Source organism: Maylandia zebra, linkage group LG10, assembly GCF_041146795.1.
Source record: "Maylandia zebra isolate NMK-2024a linkage group LG10, Mzebra_GT3a, whole genome shotgun sequence".
NCBI lineage: Eukaryota > Metazoa > Chordata > Actinopteri > Cichliformes > Cichlidae > Maylandia > Maylandia zebra.
Window position 1 is genome coordinate 33636043 of NC_135176.1, and position 20993 is coordinate 33657035.

General features: G+C 48.1%; 3 protein-coding genes and 3 non-coding genes across 6 annotated transcripts; 2 read left to right on the forward strand and 4 right to left on the reverse strand.

Moving 5' to 3' along the window:
- Window positions 1–1457: 1457 nt before the first annotated feature.
- On the reverse strand, window positions 1458–1530 carry trnav-cac (transfer RNA valine (anticodon CAC)). The gene has a single exon. It is a non-coding gene; the product is annotated as a tRNA-Val (tRNA).
- Window positions 1531–1642: 112 nt separating this feature from the next.
- Window positions 1643–1715, forward strand: trnav-aac (transfer RNA valine (anticodon AAC)). Its single transcript has one exon. It is a non-coding gene; the product is annotated as a tRNA-Val (tRNA).
- Window positions 1716–2025: 310 nt separating this feature from the next.
- On the reverse strand, window positions 2026–2098 carry trnav-cac (transfer RNA valine (anticodon CAC)). The gene has a single exon. It is a non-coding gene; the product is annotated as a tRNA-Val (tRNA).
- A 2137-nt stretch (window positions 2099–4235) lies between these two features.
- Window positions 4236–6585, reverse strand: LOC101482048 (early growth response protein 1-B). The gene is made up of 2 exons (XM_004556912.4): window positions 5938–6585; window positions 4236–5616 (listed from the first exon to the last, which is right to left on the reverse strand). The coding sequence occupies exons 1-2, from the start codon at window positions 6101–6103 to the stop codon at window positions 4463–4465; spliced, it is 1320 nt and encodes a 439-aa protein (XP_004556969.1). The 5' UTR covers window positions 6104–6585; the 3' UTR covers window positions 4236–4462.
- Window positions 6586–12069: 5484 nt separating this feature from the next.
- Window positions 12070–20768, reverse strand: LOC143420651 (uncharacterized). The gene is made up of 3 exons (XM_076888789.1): window positions 20637–20768; window positions 13816–17251; window positions 12070–12123 (listed from the first exon to the last, which is right to left on the reverse strand). The coding sequence occupies exons 2-3, from the start codon at window positions 14752–14754 to the stop codon at window positions 12070–12072; spliced, it is 993 nt and encodes a 330-aa protein (XP_076744904.1). The 5' UTR covers window positions 14755–17251; window positions 20637–20768.
- On the forward strand, window positions 16451–20371 carry drc2 (dynein regulatory complex subunit 2). Its single transcript, XM_076889492.1, has 9 exons — window positions 16451–16469; window positions 17992–18145; window positions 18295–18462; window positions 18547–18716; window positions 18850–19000; window positions 19075–19317; window positions 19491–19709; window positions 19783–19902; window positions 20066–20371. The coding sequence occupies exons 2-9, from the start codon at window positions 18017–18019 to the stop codon at window positions 20330–20332; spliced, it is 1467 nt and encodes a 488-aa protein (XP_076745607.1). The 5' UTR covers window positions 16451–16469; window positions 17992–18016; the 3' UTR covers window positions 20333–20371.
- Window positions 20769–20993: the final 225 nt, after the last annotated feature.

Sequence of the window (20993 nt, forward strand, 5' to 3'; positions counted from 1 at the left end):
TGGTAACTCCCAGGATTTGTTCTTGTCATTTGATGAATCTAGTGAACCAGTGAACTGAAGAAGCTTCTCGGATGAGAGGTGAAACGTCTTCAAGCAACTTAAAGAAGTCCAGACGCTTTTCTTTGCAAGCTGCTTTGACCTCCAGCTCTCGAGTCTCAGACTTCAAATACCGCACATACAAACACAAGACTTCTTCTAGTTTATGAGCCACAGTTAAAACAATTACACAAGCGGTGTATGAAGTGTGGCTCCCCGATTGTACAAGAAGAAATCAAAGAGCTTCAAAATGAAGGATCACAGTTGACTCTGGAGCTCAGTACGGATGGCAGTCTCAGCCTACTTTGAGTGGCACCAAAGGACAAGGAAACCTGCTTCTAACAGCATCAGTTTTTTCAGTGGCATTCATTTTGCTAAATTTTGTAGTAACTTGAACCTAAGTGAAGACACATACACGTCATTGAGAAAGAGATTTGTGTTTCCTGTTATTGAGAAAATGTGGATAAAAGAGCAAAAGTAGTGAGTTAAAAGCCATGAAATCACAGGAAGAAGTTGTTGTCTGTGGAGATGGCAGGTGTGATTCTCCTGGACACTCAGCCTCTACAAACACCTACACCCTACCTGTCACCCAAGTTTCAAATTCTAATGCCATTGAAATCAAAGGATTTAAAGAAGCTCTAAAAACCAGAGAGGGAAATAAAGTGTCTCAACCATTTCCACTGACAGACATCCTCAAACTGTAAAAGAAACGATGGTCAGCAATCCTGAACAGCTTCACCAGTTTGATCCCTGGCATGTGGCTAAAGCAGTGTCCAAAAACTGTCAGCTGACTGTGAGAGAAAGGTTTGTGAAAGTCTGGGAGCTCGGATTCAATCCATCATCAGTGCGCATGTGTTTTCAATGTTGAGTGGTAGTATGATGCAAACAGTGTGTTAGTTGTGTTTCACTTCTGTAGCCTGTGTGCATCGCACTGCTAAATGTGTTGTGTGTTTAGAGTTTTGCTAAATGGAGATTCAGACTTACAAATGGTGTCCTGACCAGATGAATAGTGTTTACGATTTTGGCAGATCCATTTGATGAAGGCGTTTTCATAGTTGACAGTCATACCCAGGGAGCGCTCCGATCCCTCCTGTTGAAGCTCGATCGATTAAAGACACGTGTGCACCTGTGAGGGAGCGGAGCCTCAGGCTGCAGGAGGAGGTGCAGGGAGAGTACGTCCTGGACTTTGGGGATTAAAGGATCGTCTTTCCTGTGTCTTCTGGAGACGATGACTGGTGAATGGACTGGTCTCTGTACTCTACTGCAGCACTCAGAGCACGTCATACACCCTGTGTGTGTTTAAAGTGTTTCATATTCACACTCAGGCGGACATTTACGCCTGCAGAAGGAAAGGCAGAAGATTATTGGACTGTGGAAATGATGCCACTATCGATTATAACAGCACGGCGAAACAAAACCGCTGTTTCCGCCCGGTTTCGAACCGGGGACCTTTCGCGTGTGAGGCGAACGTGATAACCACTACACTACGGAAACTGTGCAGCTTCCTCGTCGCACACAGACACCGATAGGCTGGGCCGTGGCCCGTTATCTGTGACCTGATGAGGGTTGCATTAAAATAACTGTGTTTACACATCGCTGTGAGCAGGTTTCCGTAGTGTAGTGGTTATCACGTTCGCCTAACACGCGAAAGGTCCCCGGTTCGAAACCGGGCGGAAACACTAATGACTTTTTTTTTTCTTTTCCTATCTTGAAGAAGAAGAAATGCTAGCTAACAGCAGAGCCGTTAGCCGTGTGCGTAGTTTGAACGAGGCACGCGCAATCAAAGTGTGCACGCGCAATCAACCCAAAACGTTTCAGTGGGACAGACGTGTCACATGTTCCAGGGAACGTATCGCCACTGGTGTTTCTTACTGCTGCTTTCACTTCCGTTTACGTGAGTCAGTACACGTTAAACAACTACTCACGAGGCAGTGGTCCACGCGGACCAGTTAATGATGCGAAACGTGTGTATGAATAAAAGCAAACGCCTGTTTCCGCCCGGTTTCGAACCGGGGACCTTTCGCGTGTGAGGCGAACGTGATAACCACTACACTACGGAAACCTCTGCAAGGCTGCTCACGGTGTGCATAGAGGAGCCCGGGCACATGCCTGTCTGCAGCTTGGAGCTGCTTTACGAAATATGATTGTAGTACAGCTGCTCTGCGTGTGCACAGGGACTGACTCACACACAAAGATCACAGCGAAACCAGAGGCTGGAATCCCTGCACCAACATTAAACATCTTCATCAACTGAACTGTTTGTGCCCATCAGAATCACTGTCGTGACAGATGTGTGGCACTGCAGGAGCGCAGGCCTCATAAGCCCACAGGTTTGCTCACGAGGACTGCATGGAGGATTCTGTGTACTGTAATTCATTATTATCAGGAAGTCCTAAAAACTCCCTGAAAAGCCTTCAGCTGATCCAAAATGCTGCAGCAAGAGTCCTGACAGGGACTAGAAAGAGAGAGCAGATTTCTCCTGTTTTGGCTTCCTGTTAAATCCAGAATTCAAAATCCTGCTCCTCACATACAAGGTCTTAAATAATCAGGCCCCATCTTATCTTAATGACCTTGTAGTACCATATCACCCTATTAGAGCACTTCGCTCTCGCACTGCAGGCCTACTTGTTGTTCCTAGAGTATTTAAAAGTAGAATGGGAGGCAGAGCCTTCAGTTTTCAGGCCCCTCTTCTGTGGAACCAGCTTCCAGTTTGGATTCGGGAGACAGACACTATCTCTACTTTCAAGATTAGGCTTCAAACTTTCCTTTTTGCTAAAGCATATAGTTAGGGCTGGACCAGGTGACCCTGAATCCTCCCTTAGTTATGCTGCAATAGACGTAGGCTGCCGGGGGATTCCCATGATGCATTGAGTTTTTCTTTACTCACTATGTGTTAACAGACCTCTCTGCACTGAATCATATCTGTTATTAACCTCTGTCTCTCTTCCACAGCACGTCTGTATCCTGTCTTCCTTCTCTCATCCCAACTGGTCGCAGCAGATAGCCCCGCCCCTCCAGGTTTCTTCCTGTTAAAAGGGAGTTTTTCCTTCCCACTGTCACCAAAGTGCGTGTTCATAGGGGGTCATATGATTGTTGGGCTTTTCTCTGTATGTATTATTGTAGGAGCTACTGTACAATATAAAGCGCCTTGTGGCGACTGTTGTTGTGCTTTGGTGCTGTGTAAATAAAATAAAATCGAATTGAATTCAGTGTCGATTTTTCCTTCATGATGTAGAAAGCTCGGGTTGTGTTTGGTTTGTGGACTTGCCTCGTTTCTGGCCGAGTGTGTTCTTTGGGAAACATATTTTCTGTGTCACCGTGTTAGACCTCTTTCTCTGCTCTCCATCTTCACGGGTGGAGCAGTGAGCACTGGTTCCTTATCTCTCTGTTAGAGGGACCACGGGATTCGTCCCATCACTTGGGATATTTGCATCCATGTTTCACTGTAAGCTGATATTACAGTTCTCTTTTAATTACAGAAATATGTCAGTATTTGTGCTATAATATATGTTATGTTGCCACCATTATACATTTCTAACTTTCCCCTGCCTTATCCTGTATCAGTTTGTTACGTACTAGCTTACTTTACAGCTAACAGCTAAATAATTAGCACTAAGGACATACACATAAACATCCAAACAACATGATTTACTTTTACTCCTGCAGATGAAAGTGAAAGCAGGACTCTGAACTTCATGTGTCTGCAGTGCAGATACTTTCTCTCACACACACACACACACACACTCCAGTCTGACCTGCTATCCCAGTCCTTGCTGTTACATCACAAACAGCAGGAAGTTCCTTATATGGGCGTCAGGATGTCCGCTGCAGCAGCAGGAAGCGCCATTTTTGGCCTTCAGCAGCACCGGGATTTTCCTGCAGGGTGCTGCGGTCACAGTCCGATCACACACACACAGGGAGGATTTAATGGCAGCGTTCAGTGAAGCTGTCACTGTTTAAACTTCTGATTCGACCTTTGAACTCTGACCTTTGTCGGATCCACTCAGACTGACAGGAGCTACAAACCTGAGTGAGAATCCCTTGAACAGTGACTTCAGGTTTTGCCTCAGAAACGTTTACGCCGCACGTAAGTGAGGGTTTCTGACTTTTGTCTCATGTCACATGACCTCCATCAGCTGATGTGACACACACACACACACACACACACACACACACCTCCTACAAATTAAAAGCACCAGCAGGGTTCAGACTTTTATTGTTGAAGCTCTTTGAGAGGAAACAGGTGGAGTAGAAAATGTAAACATACAGGCCTACTCAGTAGGCGGAGCACGTGAACACATGTTCACCAACATGCGTGTAAACAATATGTACAAACTACGGGATTCATATTTACACCACGAGGCGACCTTTGACCCCGCACGGTAAACATTTCTGCAGTCCGATGCTGTCAGTCTGAGGTCAAAGGTCAACACATGCTGGAGCTGTGGGGGGAGGGCAGCTCTGCCTGGGGGCTCGCCATCGGTGAGGAGCAGGAGGGGGAGTAGAGGTGGGGGGACGGCGAGGAGCTGTAGATGTGTGACAACGAGGAGGAGGAGGTGAAGCAGGGGGAGGAGCTGTGTGCGGGGGAGGAGTATGTGGGGGGTGTGGTGATGGTGGCGGTGGAGGCAGAGTTACTGTTGTTTTTGCGCTCGCGCTGCCTCTGGTGGATCTTGGCGTGCCTCTTGCGCTCATCGCTGCGGGCGAACTTACGTCCGCACTCAGCGCAAGCAAACGGCTTCTCGCCGGTGTGAGTGCGGATGTGCGTGGTCAGGTGGTCGCTGCGGCTGAAGCTGCGCATGCAGATGCGGCACTGGAACGGCTTCTGACCCGTGTGCACGCGCACGTGGCGCGTCACCTCGTCGGAGCGGGAGAAGCGGCGGTCGCAGCCTTCAGCGGGGCAGGCGTATGGCCGCTCGTGAGGCGGCGTTTTGCACTGGCGGCCAGCGGCAAACTTCCTGGGTCTGCCAGATTTGGTGAGCTGCGCGTTGTAGGCGGGGCCAGGAGGCTGGATCTGGATCTGCGAGGAGAAGGCTTTGATGGTGGAGAGTGGCGTGAGCGGTGGCGGCTTCTGATCCACGTTTACGCCGGGCTCGGCATCCGACTGCTGCGGCAGAAGGTAGTCTGGCAACATCGTCACCAGCGAGGACGGCTGCAGGCCGAGACGGGACGCAGCAGCGGCGGTGTAGGCGGGAGGCGGACCCTGCTGCGGCGAGAAGGCCAGAGGGGCTGGCTGACAGTCTGTGGCCGGGAGGAGCGGCTCGGCGCCGGCTGAGGTGTAGGTCGGTATCGCCGAGAAGACCGAGGTGATTTCAGCAGAGCCGCAGGTCACCTGGATGGAACTGATGGTCGAATGGGATGGCGATGATGATGTCACTGACGATGAAGACACAGGAAGGCTGGAGGCAGTGGGCGGAGCCGCCACGCCGACCAACAGGCTTAGGAGAGACTCCGCCCACAGATTATTGCCGCCACAGGTCGACACAGACGGCTCAAAGGAGAAGCGGCCGCTGTACGCCAGCGAGGGCAGGCGGGGCGTCAGTGGGAGGAGGCTCTGTAGGTCTGGGAGGTCCGAGAGGGAATCTGAGGGGAAGAAGGAGGCGCACGGGTGAGAACACGTCACAGCACACTTGGGAGTCTTATTTATTGGTTCATTAGGAAGCACCCTTTGACCTCCGTACGGTGGCCTGATTGGTCCATGAGCTCTGCCATGGTGCAGGGAAAGCGCACCTGTGGCTCACACAGCTGCAGGTGTGAGCCACAGGTGAGCACGAGCTCAGCTTTACTGACAAACATTTAAATCACAATAAAACACTCTCTCGTGCAACTTTGCAGTCTGTAATGCGAGCTGCAGCATGCGCGCGCACGCGTGCGACACAGATAAACGGGTGACCGGCTCCTCACCTCCGTACTCTCCGGATTCTCCGCTCAGCTGCCCGGCTCCCTCGGCCCCGGAGGCGGCCAGCAGCAGCATCTGCAAGTCCTCCAGCTTCGGGTATCCGTCCAGTGGAGACAGCGGCGGCGGTAGACCGGGTAGCGGCTCCGGCAGCAGAGCCCTTGTGGCCGCCATGTCCCTGCGGGGGGAGCTCCTCGGCTCCCGGAGCTCCTTCGCTGCTGAGCCCCGCGGAGAGGCGCTCCTTCCGGGCGGAAGCTGCCGCTCGCGGGACGCCAACGCTGGAGGTGAGACTCTACCGGAGGGTCACCGGCGCAGGTGAGGCCGCTGCGTCATCAGAGGATGTAAACAACATCAGCTGTTTGTTTCTGGCTGTCGCGAGCGCACAGCCTGAACTCGGTGCTGTCAGGTCCTCTCGGAGGATTCCCGCCTTTATAAAGACTCCTGCGTGACGTAGATTCCCAAATATGGCGGGTCGGAAGCCCATATTTGGTCCGAACGGGGCGCGTGCTCCCGCGGCCGTCCGCGGTCCCGGCGCCCCTTGTCCCGCGCTTTCAGGAGCGAACACGGTTCGGCCCGGTCCGGGGCTCGGCCTGGCCGCGTACCCGCCGGACCGAGCCCGAAACGCGGCGCGCGGCCAGACGCCATGGCCGGAAACCCCGGAGACACGTCACGGCTCCGCGCTGTGTTTGAGGGCTCGAGGTCACGTGGAGCGCATCCAGCCGCGTCATCACTTCCTCCTACCTTATTTGGGTGGTTTCCTGTGAGCGCGGCCCCGAGCCGCTCTCACCCGCGTGCACGGCCGGGAACAGCGTGAAAACAAACCGGCACGTGCGACAACAGCGCTCCATGTACGAGGAACGGACAGAACATTAGGAACAGCTCCGTATAGGGAAACGCAGCAGCTGCAGTTCCGCTGGCCGCCAGCAGGGCTCCAGCACACACCTGAGCTGTGTCCGAAGCAGTTCCGGTCTCCGAGCTTACATTTATTTTTGTACAAACACAATACAACGTTCAGTAAAAACAACCACAGCCCTCACCTGCTGAGGCCCAAAGGCACACCGGCAGTCATTAGAGTCACAGTAGAAAAAACATCTCCACATCTGAGACTTCTAAGAGGAGCGTGGCAGGAGAACAAACCGTCCTACCGTAAGTAGTTCATGCACATTCCTGCTGTCACAGAGTAATTCCAGCACAAGTTTAAGTAGGTATGACGGTTTGCCACTTAACTTTGCCCATCAGTACAGAACAGCAGGCACAGGTGAGGATGAACTCAGGTGTAAAGGATGGGTGTTGATGATGTCACAGAGTGTTCACAGGGAGGCGTGGCTTCTCCAGGAGCAGGTCTGTCTTTAATAAACGGCCGGTGTTGCTGCTGCAGGTTTAAACTCACTGAACCTGAAAGTAATGAAATGTCAGCGAGCGCCACCGGGTCACCTGAGCATCATTGTTCCAGTCTGTGAAAGATGTCCGGTCACATTCACAGCTCCACATCCAGGTGAGGTCTAAGGGATGTTACCTGTGCAGCAGCAGCCTCTGATTGGTCTGTAAGCTTTGCCTCACTGTTACATTTAAGCTTTAATGACAGCACACAGGCTGAGAGAGGAGGAGCAGGAATAAACAAGTGGGTGTACAGGTAGAGTCACCACCTCAGTTACACAGCCTATGTTAGCAGTTCTGTTACCACTGCTCTCCCCAGGGCTGAGTGACGAGCACACCTGTGTGGGGTGGGGGACGAGTCTGCCGACAGGGACGAGGTGGAGCGGCTGAAGGCGTGGTGCAGGGACAGCAACCTGCTCCTTAACCGGGGGCGATTCTAGGATCAGAGCTTTGGGGGTGCTGAGCACCCAGAGAGCTGCCCAGCCAGGCAAGATAAACCTGTCTCTGTCAGTCCCTGCGTCCTTAAATGTTGTCCCGAGTTGTCTCTGAATGTCTCCTCGGTGCATTTAAACCCCTGCTCCTCCCTGTCCTCACCGTCTGTTGTCTTCGTCTCTGTTATCAGTCATCATAATTTTACCATCTCTGTGCAAGTCTGCAAATTTCTTTATTAAATCATAAGATTCTTAAATTCATCAAGTCTCTCTGTGCCTGGGTCCTCGTCACAAAACATGACATCACTGCTTTGTACATTTGAACACAATTTAATCCACATTTGTGAAAGAAAAGCAAAACACTTTTTTAAAGTCTGTAACAAAACCATCAAATCTGATCAAGGTTATTTAAATGCTGCCAAAGAAGAATGGATTGGAATAAAAATAAAAATACATATCCTAACCTTCATTACTGGGAGAATAATGAATGATGCTCACAGTGAGTGAAAAGTAAACTGAGAGCATTTTTTGGACAGAGATTCACTTTTAATGTGTGTGTGTGTGTGTGTGTGTGTAATATAATACAGATACATAAAAACACTCCAGAAACAGAATAAATTATTACAAAATATTAATAAAAACTATAAAAATGGAGGCAACAGCCTGTGGTAGAATGTATACCATGCATGAAAAAATCTTTTATGACTTTCATGCTTTCATAGTGGTGCTTGGGAGAGCTTGACCTTTTATCAGGTGGTCCACACTGTAACAAGTGTGAGAATCACTGATAAGTGTGTGTGTGCTTTTGGAAAACATTTAAAGCTGCAGTACAGAATCTTTGAAACAAGCTTAAAACATTTGTAGAAACAGAGCATCTGCTTCTCTTTACAGCTTTACAGAGGTTTCAGTAAAGCTGTGGCTGAACCACATAAAAATATATCATTAATTTTACTCTCCCCGATCAATGATAATGTTATGTTGGGATGTTGTTAAAGAGGGTCAAAATGTTTCAGCCCAGTTTGTTTAGCAGATTCTGTTTAGCAGCTTTAATACAGGGAGGACACAACTTCCAGACTGTGAGTAAAATCAGGTTTTCCTCTTTGTCAGGTTAACAGTTTCTGCCTGTCACTGCTCCCTGTCTGTTAGCTTACCTGCTTCTTCCTCACCTCGTACTTTCTCCTCACGTTCCCTCTTTGGACTGACAATCATACACAAATAGATTCAATTAGATGAAAAATTACATTAATATGAAAAAATACTATTAAGATCACTAATAAAAAGTCCTCTCAGTGTACTTTCAACCAAAAGGCAAATAACCAAACCACACGAACATCTAATAAAAGATAAACATTGAAACACTGATCCAACATTATTCCTGATTGATGGATCATTTGATTTTACACTTTTACCTGACGTGGCTCCTTTTTTGAAAAAACTTCCTCATATCCATTATGAACCTGGCTGTCTGTACACACACACACACACACACACACACACACACACACACACACACACACACACACACACCAGGTGTTATAAGGTTAATGGGCATTCAGTCAGTTAGCATCCATTTCAAACAGGACAGTGGTAACAACAGCAGCTACGGACAATTATAAGTCTTAGATTTTAAACAGGCTGTAAACATTTCAATGGGAGCAACAGGACGGTCAGATGTGGCTGATTTTACAGAGCAGGACGGATTGTAGGGCAGCAAACATCGTCAGAAAACACGTTTTCAACACTGCAGGTTACCTGGTGTAATGTTTTTCCTACCAACTATATAAAGAGTAACTGAAGGTTAAATGCAGCCAACATGTCCTGTTTTAAGCCAGACACTTCCACCTCTGCTCCGCTGCGTCTCAGCCACCATCGCTCTGGCAGACAGAGCGCTAGAGCCAGAGCAGGGGGGAGCTGGAACAAACCACTTTGGGAGGCGGGGGGGTATCTATACTTTTGTTGTTAAAATGTCACGTCTCAAACAAGTAAAGTACTGTGTGCTTTTTATATTTTTAGTAGTGTGTCACACAAACAGCAAATATTGTCAAAAAAAGTAAGAAATCTGTGGGGGTGCTTTGATTCACTTTGGGGCTGAAGCACCTCCAAAATGGGCTACAGTCGCCCCCGTCCTCAACACAACCACGACCAAGGAGACGGTCGTGGCTTTCAGGAAAAAAGTAACATTAAACCACTTTACATCAGTGACGATGGTGACGGACATGCAAGAGGACACGTCGTGGGGGTGAACACAGCAGAGACTTTATTTCCTGATGTCCTCCTTCTATTTTTCCTCAAACCTTTATTTAAACATCAGTACAATACAAAATGGATTTAAACAGTACCACAATAATGGTGTTGTACTTACAAAATGCATGTATGCATAGATAAACAAATACAAGAACAGTATTCAGAAACATCAATATAAATATGTTAGGGGGAAACTGATCAAGCCAAAGAACAAAGTGACTGAAAGATCTTGATTTTTTCACAAACACCAATCGTTTTATAGCTTTGGGTTCGTGGAGTTCTTAACTGAGTTAAGATACTCTACAAGTTCAAAGGAGAATACATAAAAAGAGGGAGGTCTTCCTAAACATGTGGACTTGTGAATATGAAATTTAGCCATTAAAAGTAACAAGTTAACCAAAAATCTGTTATCAAAGTTGGATTGTTTTTGGTTTTTGTGCAGAATAAACAAAACATATTTCCAAAACAGTACAAATCCTTTAAATACATTTTCTGAGATAAAAACACAAACTCTGCCAGAAATCTTGCACAAGGTTACAAAACCAAAAAGATGTGCAGTAGATTCCTTGGTTTTACAAACGCTGCAGCTCGTATCAATGTCTAATCTGAATTTGCTTTGAAGATCATCTTTAGAAGAATAAATTCTGTGTATTCATTTATAAGAAATATCTTTCATTTTGTTGGTAATTAAAAACTGATTAGGGAGTCTCCAAACTTCGTTCCACATGATACCATCAGAAAAAAATGACACATGGTAGCGTGGTTATGGTACTCTGAAATAAAGCTCTGATCGATTTATTGTTGTCTTTAGGTTGCTTAGAAAAGCAAATCTTGCCAACAAAAGTTTGTATGTTTGTATGGGAGTGAAGTGATATTAGGTTGATTCTTAAACAGCATACAAACCCCTGATGGTATCAGGCCAAATACTTTTGTATAATCATGACGACTTATAGCTAAACTGAAATGTAAACAAAATTCTTCACAGGAGCAAAGCTGGTTGACTAAAACAACTAAACCAACTATCTAAGAAGAGAGATCTTCTTTTAAATAAAAGTTCCTTGTTATGGCTCTGCGTTATTCCAGACATAATAACTGTGTGGACTAAAGTTATGCTTGTAAACAAGAGTCCGTGCTAAAAAAGCTCGACGATGAACAGCAGAGATTTTTAAAGGGATTTTATCAAAATTACAAGTAAGGAAAAATTCACCTAACTTCAAATTTCAAAATTCAAATTTTATTTGTCACGTACACAGTCATACACAGTACGATATGTAGTGAAATGCTTGGACAACTGCTTGTGACCTAAAGAAAACAAAAAAGGAAAAGGCTATGAATGAGATAGGAAATAAATATGAAAAATTAAAAAGGGTAAATTTAACTAGGAAGGAATAAAATATAAATTAAGGTTAAAAATGAAATAACTGTACAACACAAATTAGAATGAAGGGTAAATTTAACTGGGAAGAATAAGATAAAATATATAAATTAAAGTTGAAAATAACTGTACAACAAAATACACAATATAGAACTATATAAGAATGTATGAAGAAATCTAAATATAAATAAATATATACACAATAACAGCAGCTGTACAAGTATTAACTGGAAATGAAGAATATAGTGACCAGTGTTGTGCAAAACCAAAGTCCAGAAAGTCCAGTGTGTGTGTAAGAACCATATGTGTGGGTCAGTACTGTGTGGTGGTGTGATTGCATGAACTTAACTTAGCATGAACACAGGTATAGTTTTCCAAATGGAAGATAATTCGATTCTTTAACCAATTTATTTTGAATGTGTTATTTAAAGTGTTTAAATTAACACATTAAGCGTTGACAGAGTTCATAAGAACTGTTTTTAATGCCGTGTCCTATTTTTCCAGATAAAGTTGAAAAGTAACTTATCAACCTCGTTTATGAGTTTTTTATCAAGGTGCAACCTTCTGCTTCAGTTATTAATACTCTGCCTTTTAACGACAGATCTCTAAAGAGCCACTGATTGAATCTGTGTTTGAGTTTCTCTAGAATAGGAAATGTTGACCTGATGTCCTTCTACAGAGCTGAGACTGGTCAGGGGATCGTCAGCTGATCTTTACTCTGGATGGACGGCAGCGCGGTGTGAGGAGGACTCGTCACGGCGCTGCTGCTGTCAGGCACAGAGACTGGCCCATCAAGACTCACTCTCATGTCATCAGTCCATAAAACCTTAGAAAAACCAGTCTTGAGATATTTCTTGGCCCAGTCTTGACATTTCAGCTTGTGTGTCTTGTTCAGTGGTGGTCGTCTTTCAGCCTTTCTTACCTTGGCCATGTCTCTGAGTCAAATCAAATCAAATCACTTTTATTGTCACATCACATGTGCAGGTACATTGGTACAGCACATGTGAGTGAAATTCTTGTGTGCGAGCTTCACAAGCAACAGAGTTGTGCAAATACAATAATGTAAACAAGCAAAATACAAGAATGGCTACATCTGAAACTAATAAATATATGTACAATATATAATAGTACTGGATGTGTATACTAAATGTTTTTCTACGTGTGTGTGTGTGTGTGTGTGTGTGTGTGTGTGTGTGTGTGTGTGTGTGTGTGTGTGTGTACACATATTTTACAAATTAAATAGAGTCAACAATAAATAAAATATATAAAAATATACAGAGTGAGACATGTGCAAAACAGTGGCGTTACTGTACAGTATGGAGTGCATAATGTTAAAGTTCCAGTAGTGAAGCTGAGGTGTCTATGACGTGTTCAGCAGTCTGATGGCCTGGTGGAAGAAGCTGTCTCTCAGTCTGCTGGTACGGGACCGGATGCTGCAGAACCTCCTTCCTGATGGAAGCAGTCTGAACAGTTTATGGCTGGGGTGACTGGAGTCCTTGATGATCCTCCCCGCTTTCCTCAGGCAGCGCTTCCTGTAGATGTCTTGGAGGGAGGGAAGCTCACCTCCAATTATCCGTTCAGAGCACCGCACTACTCTCTGGAGAGCTTTGCAGTTGTAGGCGGTGCTGTTGCCATACCAGGTGGTGATGCATCCAGTGAGGATGCTCTCAATGGCACAGTGATAGAAGGTCCTGAGGATGCGGGGGCTCGTGCCGAATCTTTTCAGTCTCCTGAGAAAGAAGAGGCGCTGCTGCACCTTCTTCACTGTTTTGTTTGTGTGTACTGACCACGTAAGATCCTCAGCCAGATGTACACCAAGGAACCGGAAGCTGCTCACTCTCCACAGCAGCGCCGCTGATGGTGATGGGGGTGTGTACTTCTCTGCACCTCCGGAAGTCCACTATCAACTCCTTTGTCTTTGCGACGTTGAGGGTGAGATGGTTGTCTTGACACCAGTGGGTCAGGGCGCTGACCTCCTCCCTGTAAGCCGTCTCATCACCGTTGGTGATAAGACCCACCACTGTAGTGTCGTCCGCAAACTTCACAATGATGTTGGAGCTGTTAGTGGCTGTGCAGTCGTAGGTGTAGAGTGAGTACAGGAGAGGGCTCAGTACACACCCCTGTGGAGCACCAGTGTTCAGTGTGATGGGGGATGAGGTGATGCTGCCCAGTCTGACCACCTGGCGTCTGTCAGACAGGAAGCTAAGGATCCAGCTGCAGAGGGAGCTGCTCAGTCCTAGATCCTGCAGTTTCCTGTCCAGCTTCGAGGGAACGATGGTATTGAATGCTGAGCTGTAATCTACAAACAGCATTCTCACATACGTGTCTCTCTTCTCCAGGTGTGACAGGGCAGTATGTAGTGTCAGGGCTATGGCATCATCAGTGGACCTGTTGTGGCGGTATGCAAACTGTAGAGGGTCCAGTGAGTCGGGTAGTGCAGAGCAGATGAAGTCCCTGACCAGCTTCTCGAAGCATTTGCTTACGATGGGGGTCAGGACTACAGGTCGCCAGTCGTTCAATGAGGAGATGGTGGAGGATTTGGGTACAGGGACGATGGTGGCCATTTTGAAGCAGGCTGGGACTACAGACAGAGAGAGGGAAAGGTTGAAGATGTGCGTGAACACTCCAGCCAGCTGAGCCGTGCATGACTTGAGGACGCGGCCGGGAATCCCGTCCGGACCAGTAGCTTTGCGTGCGTTCACCTTCCTGAAGCACTTCCGCACATCCTCCTCAGACACAGTGTGCGCACTGACGTCATCCGCGGTGCGCACACTGTCCGGTCTCATGGTGTTCGCTGCGTCGAATCTAGCGTAGAATACGTTTAGATCCTCACACAGAGAGGCCGTGGTCTGCGGTGTGCTGGTTTTCCCTCTAAAGTCTGTGATCGTGTTTAGTCCCTGCCACATACTCCGAGGGTTGTCAAACTGTTGCTCCACCCTGTCCCTGTACTCACGTTTGGCTGCTTTGATCGTCTTCCGGAGTTGGTAATGTGCGTGTTTGTAGTCCGATGTGTTCGCGGAGGCAAAGGCAGTGTTCCGTGCCGCCAGTGCCGCGCGGACATCTCCGTTAATCCAGGGTTTTGATTTGGGAAGGAGTATTGCACACCTTGTGCTTTTGGGCACTCCAGTGATGTTGCAGCTCTGAAATATGGCCAAACTGGTGGCAAGTGGCATCTTGGCAGCTGCACGCTTGACTTTTCTCAGTTCATGGGCAGTTATTTGGCGCCTTGGTTTTTCCACACGCTTCTTGTGACCCTGTTGACTATTTTGAATGAAACGCTTGATTGGTCGATGATCACGCTTCAGAAGCTTTGCAATTTTGAGACTGCTGCATCCCTCTGCAAGATATCTCACTATTTTTGACTTTTCTGAGCCTGTCAAGTCCTTCTTTTGACCCATTTTGCCAAAGGAAAGGACGTTGCCTAATAATTATGCACACCTGATATAGGGTGTTGATGTCATTAGACCACACCCCTTCTCATTACAGAGATGCACATCACCTAATATGCTTAATTGGTAGTAGGCTTTCGAGCCTATACAGCTTGGAGTAAGACAACGTGCATGAAGAGGATGATGTGGACAAAATACTCATTTGCCTAATAATTCTGCACTCCCTGTATACCAAGTTTATTGTTAATTAATAATAAACTGCAGATGATTCCATTCTGAGCTGAAGAAGCTTCTGATTGGTTCGTAGAGTCCATGTGAGTAAACTGGTGGCACAGCTGTGGATGCATATAAGGCAAAACACAGAGGCTGTTTCTGTGACATGGGAACATCAAGAGATGTCAACCAAAACACCAGGAACAGAACTGTGGAGCTGCATAAGTGTGGCTCAGTTTGAATACAATTTGGTGCCATTTACAATTAAGAAATACAGACAGTTTCTCTCTTTACTCTTAAAGTTAACAAATATGTTTTTATATTTATCTAAAAAATAAACATTTAGTCTGATTTGATGTTACAATTAAAAAAGTGTTTTTATCTGAAGAGTAAATATCTGGTTTCAACTGTAGATTTGATGATTGTCAGCACAGAGAGGGAACAAGAGCAGGTGAGACACACCTGTTAGTCACATGGTTGTTTGCCAAAAGTATCAGCGTATCACAGGTCCTCATGTATCTCGTACCTCGTGTTTCTTTTTAGGTTTGTTATTTTTCAAATTCTATATTTATTAAGTTCTGCAGCTTGTTTGCACAACAAGGCTAAATAATTATATAAACTTTTCTCAATCTAAATATTGTACTTTGGTAGAATTAAACAATAAGTGTAGTGCAGGTCTATGATGATTTTTAGTGCTGCTATCATCTAGTTCTGATTCTGGTTCTGTCTTGGTTAAGTCCTCAGTAGTGCTGATTTTGAACTGTTGTAGTCCTGTTTTAATTCTGGATCAGTTCTGGGTCTGGTTGAATCGGGGTTTAGTCCCTGTGTCTTGATACAGCCCGACTTTGTTCTGCCTTGCTGCTTAATTAAAAAACTAGTTTAAGGTGTCCTGCACATGTGATATATATTTTTCCCTCTATGAAGTCATTCTTTTTTGAACAAAACTCAAAACAGAGCCAATTAATCTTTCAGTCATTTCTAACCCCCCCCCCAAAAAATCCCACATGCATACCACCCTTTAGGGCTAAGCCCCGGGTGTTTCAAATGTCTGGCTCCGCCTCTGATTCAGACGTCGGCTCAGACTCGGGTGTTTCAGCTGTTTCCGGTCGTTTGGTTTTAGAACAACTTAAATTTAAATTCTTCTTCTGTTGAAATATCTGCAAACAGCTGACGGCTGTCACGTGACCCCGGCTGACGCCGTTGCTATGGTGACGGATCGCAAACGCGGAGGTCACAGTCGCGGGTCTGCAGCGGCTCTCCTGAACGGTAAGACCGGAAGTGTCTGACCTTCACCTGCGCCCACGTTAACGGGAAACCGGGGCGACGTCACTGCGCGCGGTGCAGATCAAAGAGCCGCTCGGCTGGCTTTGAGTTAAATATAATTACATTTGGAAACGAGGGTCCACGAGCTGTCATCAGACACGCGCTGCTGCTGTTGCCTAGCAACGGCGCCAACTGCCGGAGACGCTCAGGACAGAAACTTACTGCAGAAGCCTGAGTGTGGCAAGCAGGTGTGGGCGGGGTCACCTGTGAGGGTTTACCTGAGACAGGAGGACCCGTCGATGGCCTCCAGGGGCAGCCAGTCGTGTTGTGGGCGGTGTTAATGACTGAGCTGGGCCTCAGTCACATATACGATCATTCTGATCATCCATCAGTATTTTTATGTCTATGAAAGCGAAGCTGACACTGTGAGACTTCATCGAGGCGTGAGCGTCACAGCAGAGGCCTTTGAGTCAAAGTAACAGGATCAAACAGACACACATGAAGCAGAGTTTCCTGTCCTGGCTGTTTATAGCAAATAACCTTAAAATATTCTGCAGGAGAACAAAAACTGAAGAGCTGGAAGGAAAGCAGCAAAAGTCAAAGTGAATTCATGACGATGTTTATGTGAAGTGTCGTTTGGATCTTCTTCTGCTGCTGGTTCGGTCAGTTTTGGTCTGAGAGACAAACCTGCAGCTCAGACTCCAGCGCAAAAAAAGACGTAAACACGAAGCGCGGACGCATCACAATCTGCGGCTGTCGGCTGACGTGCGCTTTGTGTTTACGTCTTTGTGCAGAATCTGCTCTGGTTTGCTGAAATTTTGTGAGCTTTAACCTGAGATTCTGGAAAATCGTTAATCCAAACCCAGCACTGAGTACAAACAGCAGGCAGGAGGAGCACGCTCTCCACCGAGGAGGGGAGAAGGTCAGCAGCAGCTCCTGGTCCAGGTTCTTCTTCCTCAGGACACGGAGGAGGTGCAGCTGCTGCTGGGCCTTCTTTACCAGGGTGATGGTGGTGTGGCTGCACAGAAACCTGAAGGTGGAGTAAAAGTAAAGTAAAATTTTATTTATATAGCACCTTTCAAGATAAGATCACAAAGTGCTTCACAGAAGCAGAAATGGACACACGACCTCAAACAAACGAAATCAACCAAAAGCAAGTTTAAACAGATACGTTTCTAACTGCTTTTTAAAAGAGACGAGTCCACAGATCAAAGGGAGCCACTGACGCTCTGTCACCTTCTGTTTTTAGCCTTGTGTGCTGGACAGCCAGCAAGCTGGTCGCATGCTGGGGCGATGAAGAAGCTCACCGATGTAAGCTGGAGCTACACCGTGCAGGGCCCTGTAGTCATGATTAGGGAAGGAGATGAACCTGTCAACGAGTTTTTCTCCACAAACGCTCCGCTTTACGACAGACACGCTTTAAACAGCGAATGCTGTCGTTTGTCCAGGGAGAGGCTTTTCACACAGGGCTAGTGTAGCTTTAACGGGGCCAATATGATCTCAAATAGAAAGACAACAATTATTAAAAACATTTGTTAATAAATCAACATCGTTAGAAGCAGGCAGAACAAATGAAAAACATCAGAAACGTTAGCAGCCGGCGTGCTAACAGGACAGAGGCTACTTCCATCTTTTATATACAGGCTGGTTTGGGGTCAGGTGGTAACTCTGAAAGGAGGAGCTTAAACCCGATGAGCTCATGTTTGCAGGTCTTATTTCTCACAAATACCCGTAGGAGCTAACATCCTTCTCCACCTGCTGTCCTCTCAGCGTGACGAGGAGACGAGGAGGCATCATGTCAAAGAAGATGAAGAAGAGTGTGGGGAAGTCTGACGAGGAGAGACAGGTGCACCTGCAGCAGCGCGCTCAGGCTGAGGAGGAGCTGAAGAAGAAGAAGGAGGAGACGCTCGGCCTGTTCCTGAAGGTGACACAGAGGGAACACCTGGATCACTGTAGGGGGCGTGGCCTCTTTGACTTTCTGCTGCTGGCTCTTGTTGAACGCCTCACACTGTGTGTGTGTGTGTGTGTGTGTGTGTGTGTGTGTGTGTGCGTGCGTTTATGTGTGCGTTGTAGGACAAGCTGCAGAAGGAGCAGAGGAACACTGCTGTGAACCTGCTGAAGCTCCACGACGGCTGGAGGGCAATCCTCCGCCAGACCAGGGATGCCGAGCTGCGCCATGACATCATCGTGCTCCAGCAGACGTTTGAGAGGACGCTGGACGACCTGGACAGCATCGTCCAGGTGCTCCGCCCCTCGCCTGTGCTCACCCCGCCTCCCACACTCGTCTTACCCCGCTGACCAGACTCCTGCCCGTTTGTGTTGCAGAAGCTGGTGGGCGACGTGCAGGAGACGGAGCGCCAGGAGGCGCACATGCAGCGCTTCCACCTGCACCACATGGAGGCGCTGTGGGCGCTGCAGGCCGCACGGCTGCAGGGTCTGCAGCAGCAGTGGGAGCGTGCCCTGGAGGACGTCAGCGCCAGCGTCAGCTCTCAGAGGTGAGTCGTATGCTCCGCTCGCTCACCTGCCGTCAGCGCCTCCTCCAAGCCTGTGAGCTAAAGTCAGTCACATGATCCGGTGGCCTGAAGCCGGTGGAGCTGTGTTGACCTCTGACCCTGTGTGGCGTTTCAGGCAGCAGATGTTGGAGCAGTCTCAGCAGCAGGAGATCCAGCTGCAGGAGCTGACCCTGACGGCGGAGTTGCACAACACGGACGCCATGAATGACATCAGGATGCTGCTCGAGGACACGCTGGCGATGTACACGTGCTCTCTGGAGGAGCAGGTATGGCGCCGGCCCGTGGTCTCCCTCTACCTCTCAGGCCCGTCCGGCTGCGCTGACCCCCTCTCTGTGCACAGGTGGCTGCTCTGGAGGGCAGGGAGGAGGTGAGTGACGCCACCCAGACGAGCTTAGAGCACCTGCAGAAAAGTATCGTCAAGGTAACGCAGCTCGAGAAGCAGCTCGCAGACAAACAGAAGAAGATCAGCGAAGACTTGAAGACCACCAAGAAGCTGGAGGTCAGTGCGCTCACAACACCTCCACCTGTCTCTGAGCTGAGCTCATACGTACAGGTGTGTCACATCCACAGTCAGCTGACCCGGGTGAGCCAAACACAGTCCTGGAAACGAATTATCAGTCGTTCAGGCCACGCCCCCTAATAAATACCTTAAGTCCTAATATGATGCCTGCAGCTGTTTGAAGGAGGAGTTTGTGTGTAAACTGTAAACGTGTTCGTTTTAACACGCACTCACTGTGCTCGCTCACTTCCTGTCAGGACGCCGTCCGCAGGCTGAGGGAGAAGATGATCTCCAACAAGGCAGAAAACAGCTCGCTGGAAGAGGACCTGACCGCCACCATACATGAGCTCAACTGCAGGTCTCACGCACTCCAGGACCACCTGACCCAGTCGCACACGGCGGCGAGGAAGAGGCTCACCGAGCTCACCGTCCAGGGTGACGCCGCCGCCAAGAACCTGCAGGCCGTCGTCACCAAGGTGAAGCCCGCCTCACCTGTCTGCATCACCTGTCGGAACTGCTTCTCACCCTCCGTGTGCTCCGCTGTTTCAGGGCGAGAGGGTTCTACGGGCCGCGGACATCTGCCACCGGCTGGAGACGCAACACGACACGTTACTGACATCATCATCATCACAACGCACAGACGAGTGCCAACAGGACACGCCAGCAAAGGTAGGCTCCGCCTTCCCCAACCTGTATCCTTTTAGTTTAACTTTAGCGAGCTCCCAGGTGGGTGTGCAGCTTCTAAAACAAGCACAGTGCCAGGAAGCTCCTCCCCCACAGGTACAATATGGCCTGCAGACAGTTGTCAGCTCACCTGTCCATCGGTCTGCAGGACGTCTGTAGGTTCCCGGAACTGCAGCAGCTGCGGCGGAGCTGCAGCAGTGCTGTGCTGCAGCGTGAAGCTCTGAGGAAGCACAGCAAGGACCTGAGGCGTGAGAACGAACAGCTGCAGCTTTTGCTGCGTCAGCATGACCACCACGCCCACTTGCCCCCGCTCCACGTGGCCCGAGCTCCGACCACCACCAGCACCACACCTGCTGCGAGGGGTAGGAGCCACGTCACGGTCATCGAAGCTGCCCACGCCGTCTTGAAGCAGTGACTAATTAAAATGTGTTCGCCATGACGACCAGTAGGACGACTCCTGATGTGCTTTGAGCTTTCTTGCTAAAGGGGCGTGTCCATATAGGAGGGACCGGCCTGCAGTATACTTGAGTACTTTTAGTCGAGTATTGTGTGAAAGTCTTTGTATGTTCTCCAGTTTCCAAGTGTTTGCTGCTCTGATTGAACATTAGCTCGCTCTACAGACAAGCTTTGTTTTGGGTGAGGAACAGAAATCTGTGCAAAGCCTTTTTGTACACTCCCACCACCAGGGGGCAGAGTTTCACCAGGAAGTAGCCGCTCACCTGTTAGCATCCAGGTACCAGCTTGGATAAACAGGAAGTATAAACAGCATGATATAACTTCCGTAAACTTTTCCTGACGAGGTTTTGGTCTCAGCTGCTGTCTTTGGGGGTCTTCGGGTCGTGGCTGCTGGTCGGCCCCACAGGTGTGGCTCTGAATAACACCCAGCAGGTAGCGCCACATACAGCGAATTAAACACACAGAAAAGAAGAGAGAAAAACATGACCGTGAGGAAAAACAACTTTAAAAAGGTGAGCTTAGCAAAGGTGACTCACTGACCTGAATACCTGAAGTGACCCTCACCTGGTTACCGCTGCTAACGCTCATCAGGGCCTGGCAGGTGAGGGAAACGTGATCTG

Excerpts from the sequence above, each read along its gene's own strand:
- LOC101482048 (XM_004556912.4), bottom strand. The coding sequence starts at position 6,103 with ATGGCGGCCACAAGGGCTCTGCTGCCGGAGCCGCTACCCGGTCTACCG. Across the intron at positions 5,617-5,937 it reads AGAATCCGGAGAGTACGGAG|ATTCCCTCTCGGACCTCCCA; the intron begins GTGAGGAGCCGG and ends TCTTCCCCTCAG.
- drc2 (XM_076889492.1), top strand. The coding sequence starts at position 18,017 with ATGTCAAAGAAGATGAAGAAGAGTGTGGGGAAGTCTGACGAGGAGAGA. Across the intron at positions 19,001-19,074 it reads CGTGCTCTCTGGAGGAGCAG|GTGGCTGCTCTGGAGGGCAG; the intron begins GTATGGCGCCGG and ends CTCTGTGCACAG. Across the intron at positions 19,318-19,490 it reads TCCACAGTCAGCTGACCCGG|GACGCCGTCCGCAGGCTGAG; the intron begins GTGAGCCAAACA and ends ACTTCCTGTCAG.
- LOC143420651 (XM_076888789.1), bottom strand. The coding sequence starts at position 14,754 with ATGGGTCAAAAGAAGGACTTGACAGGCTCAGAAAAGTCAAAAATAGTG. Across the intron at positions 12,124-13,815 it reads GCAAATGCTTCGAGAAGCTG|CAGCAGCGCCGTGACGAGTC; the intron begins GTCAGGGACTTC and ends TGTGCCTGACAG.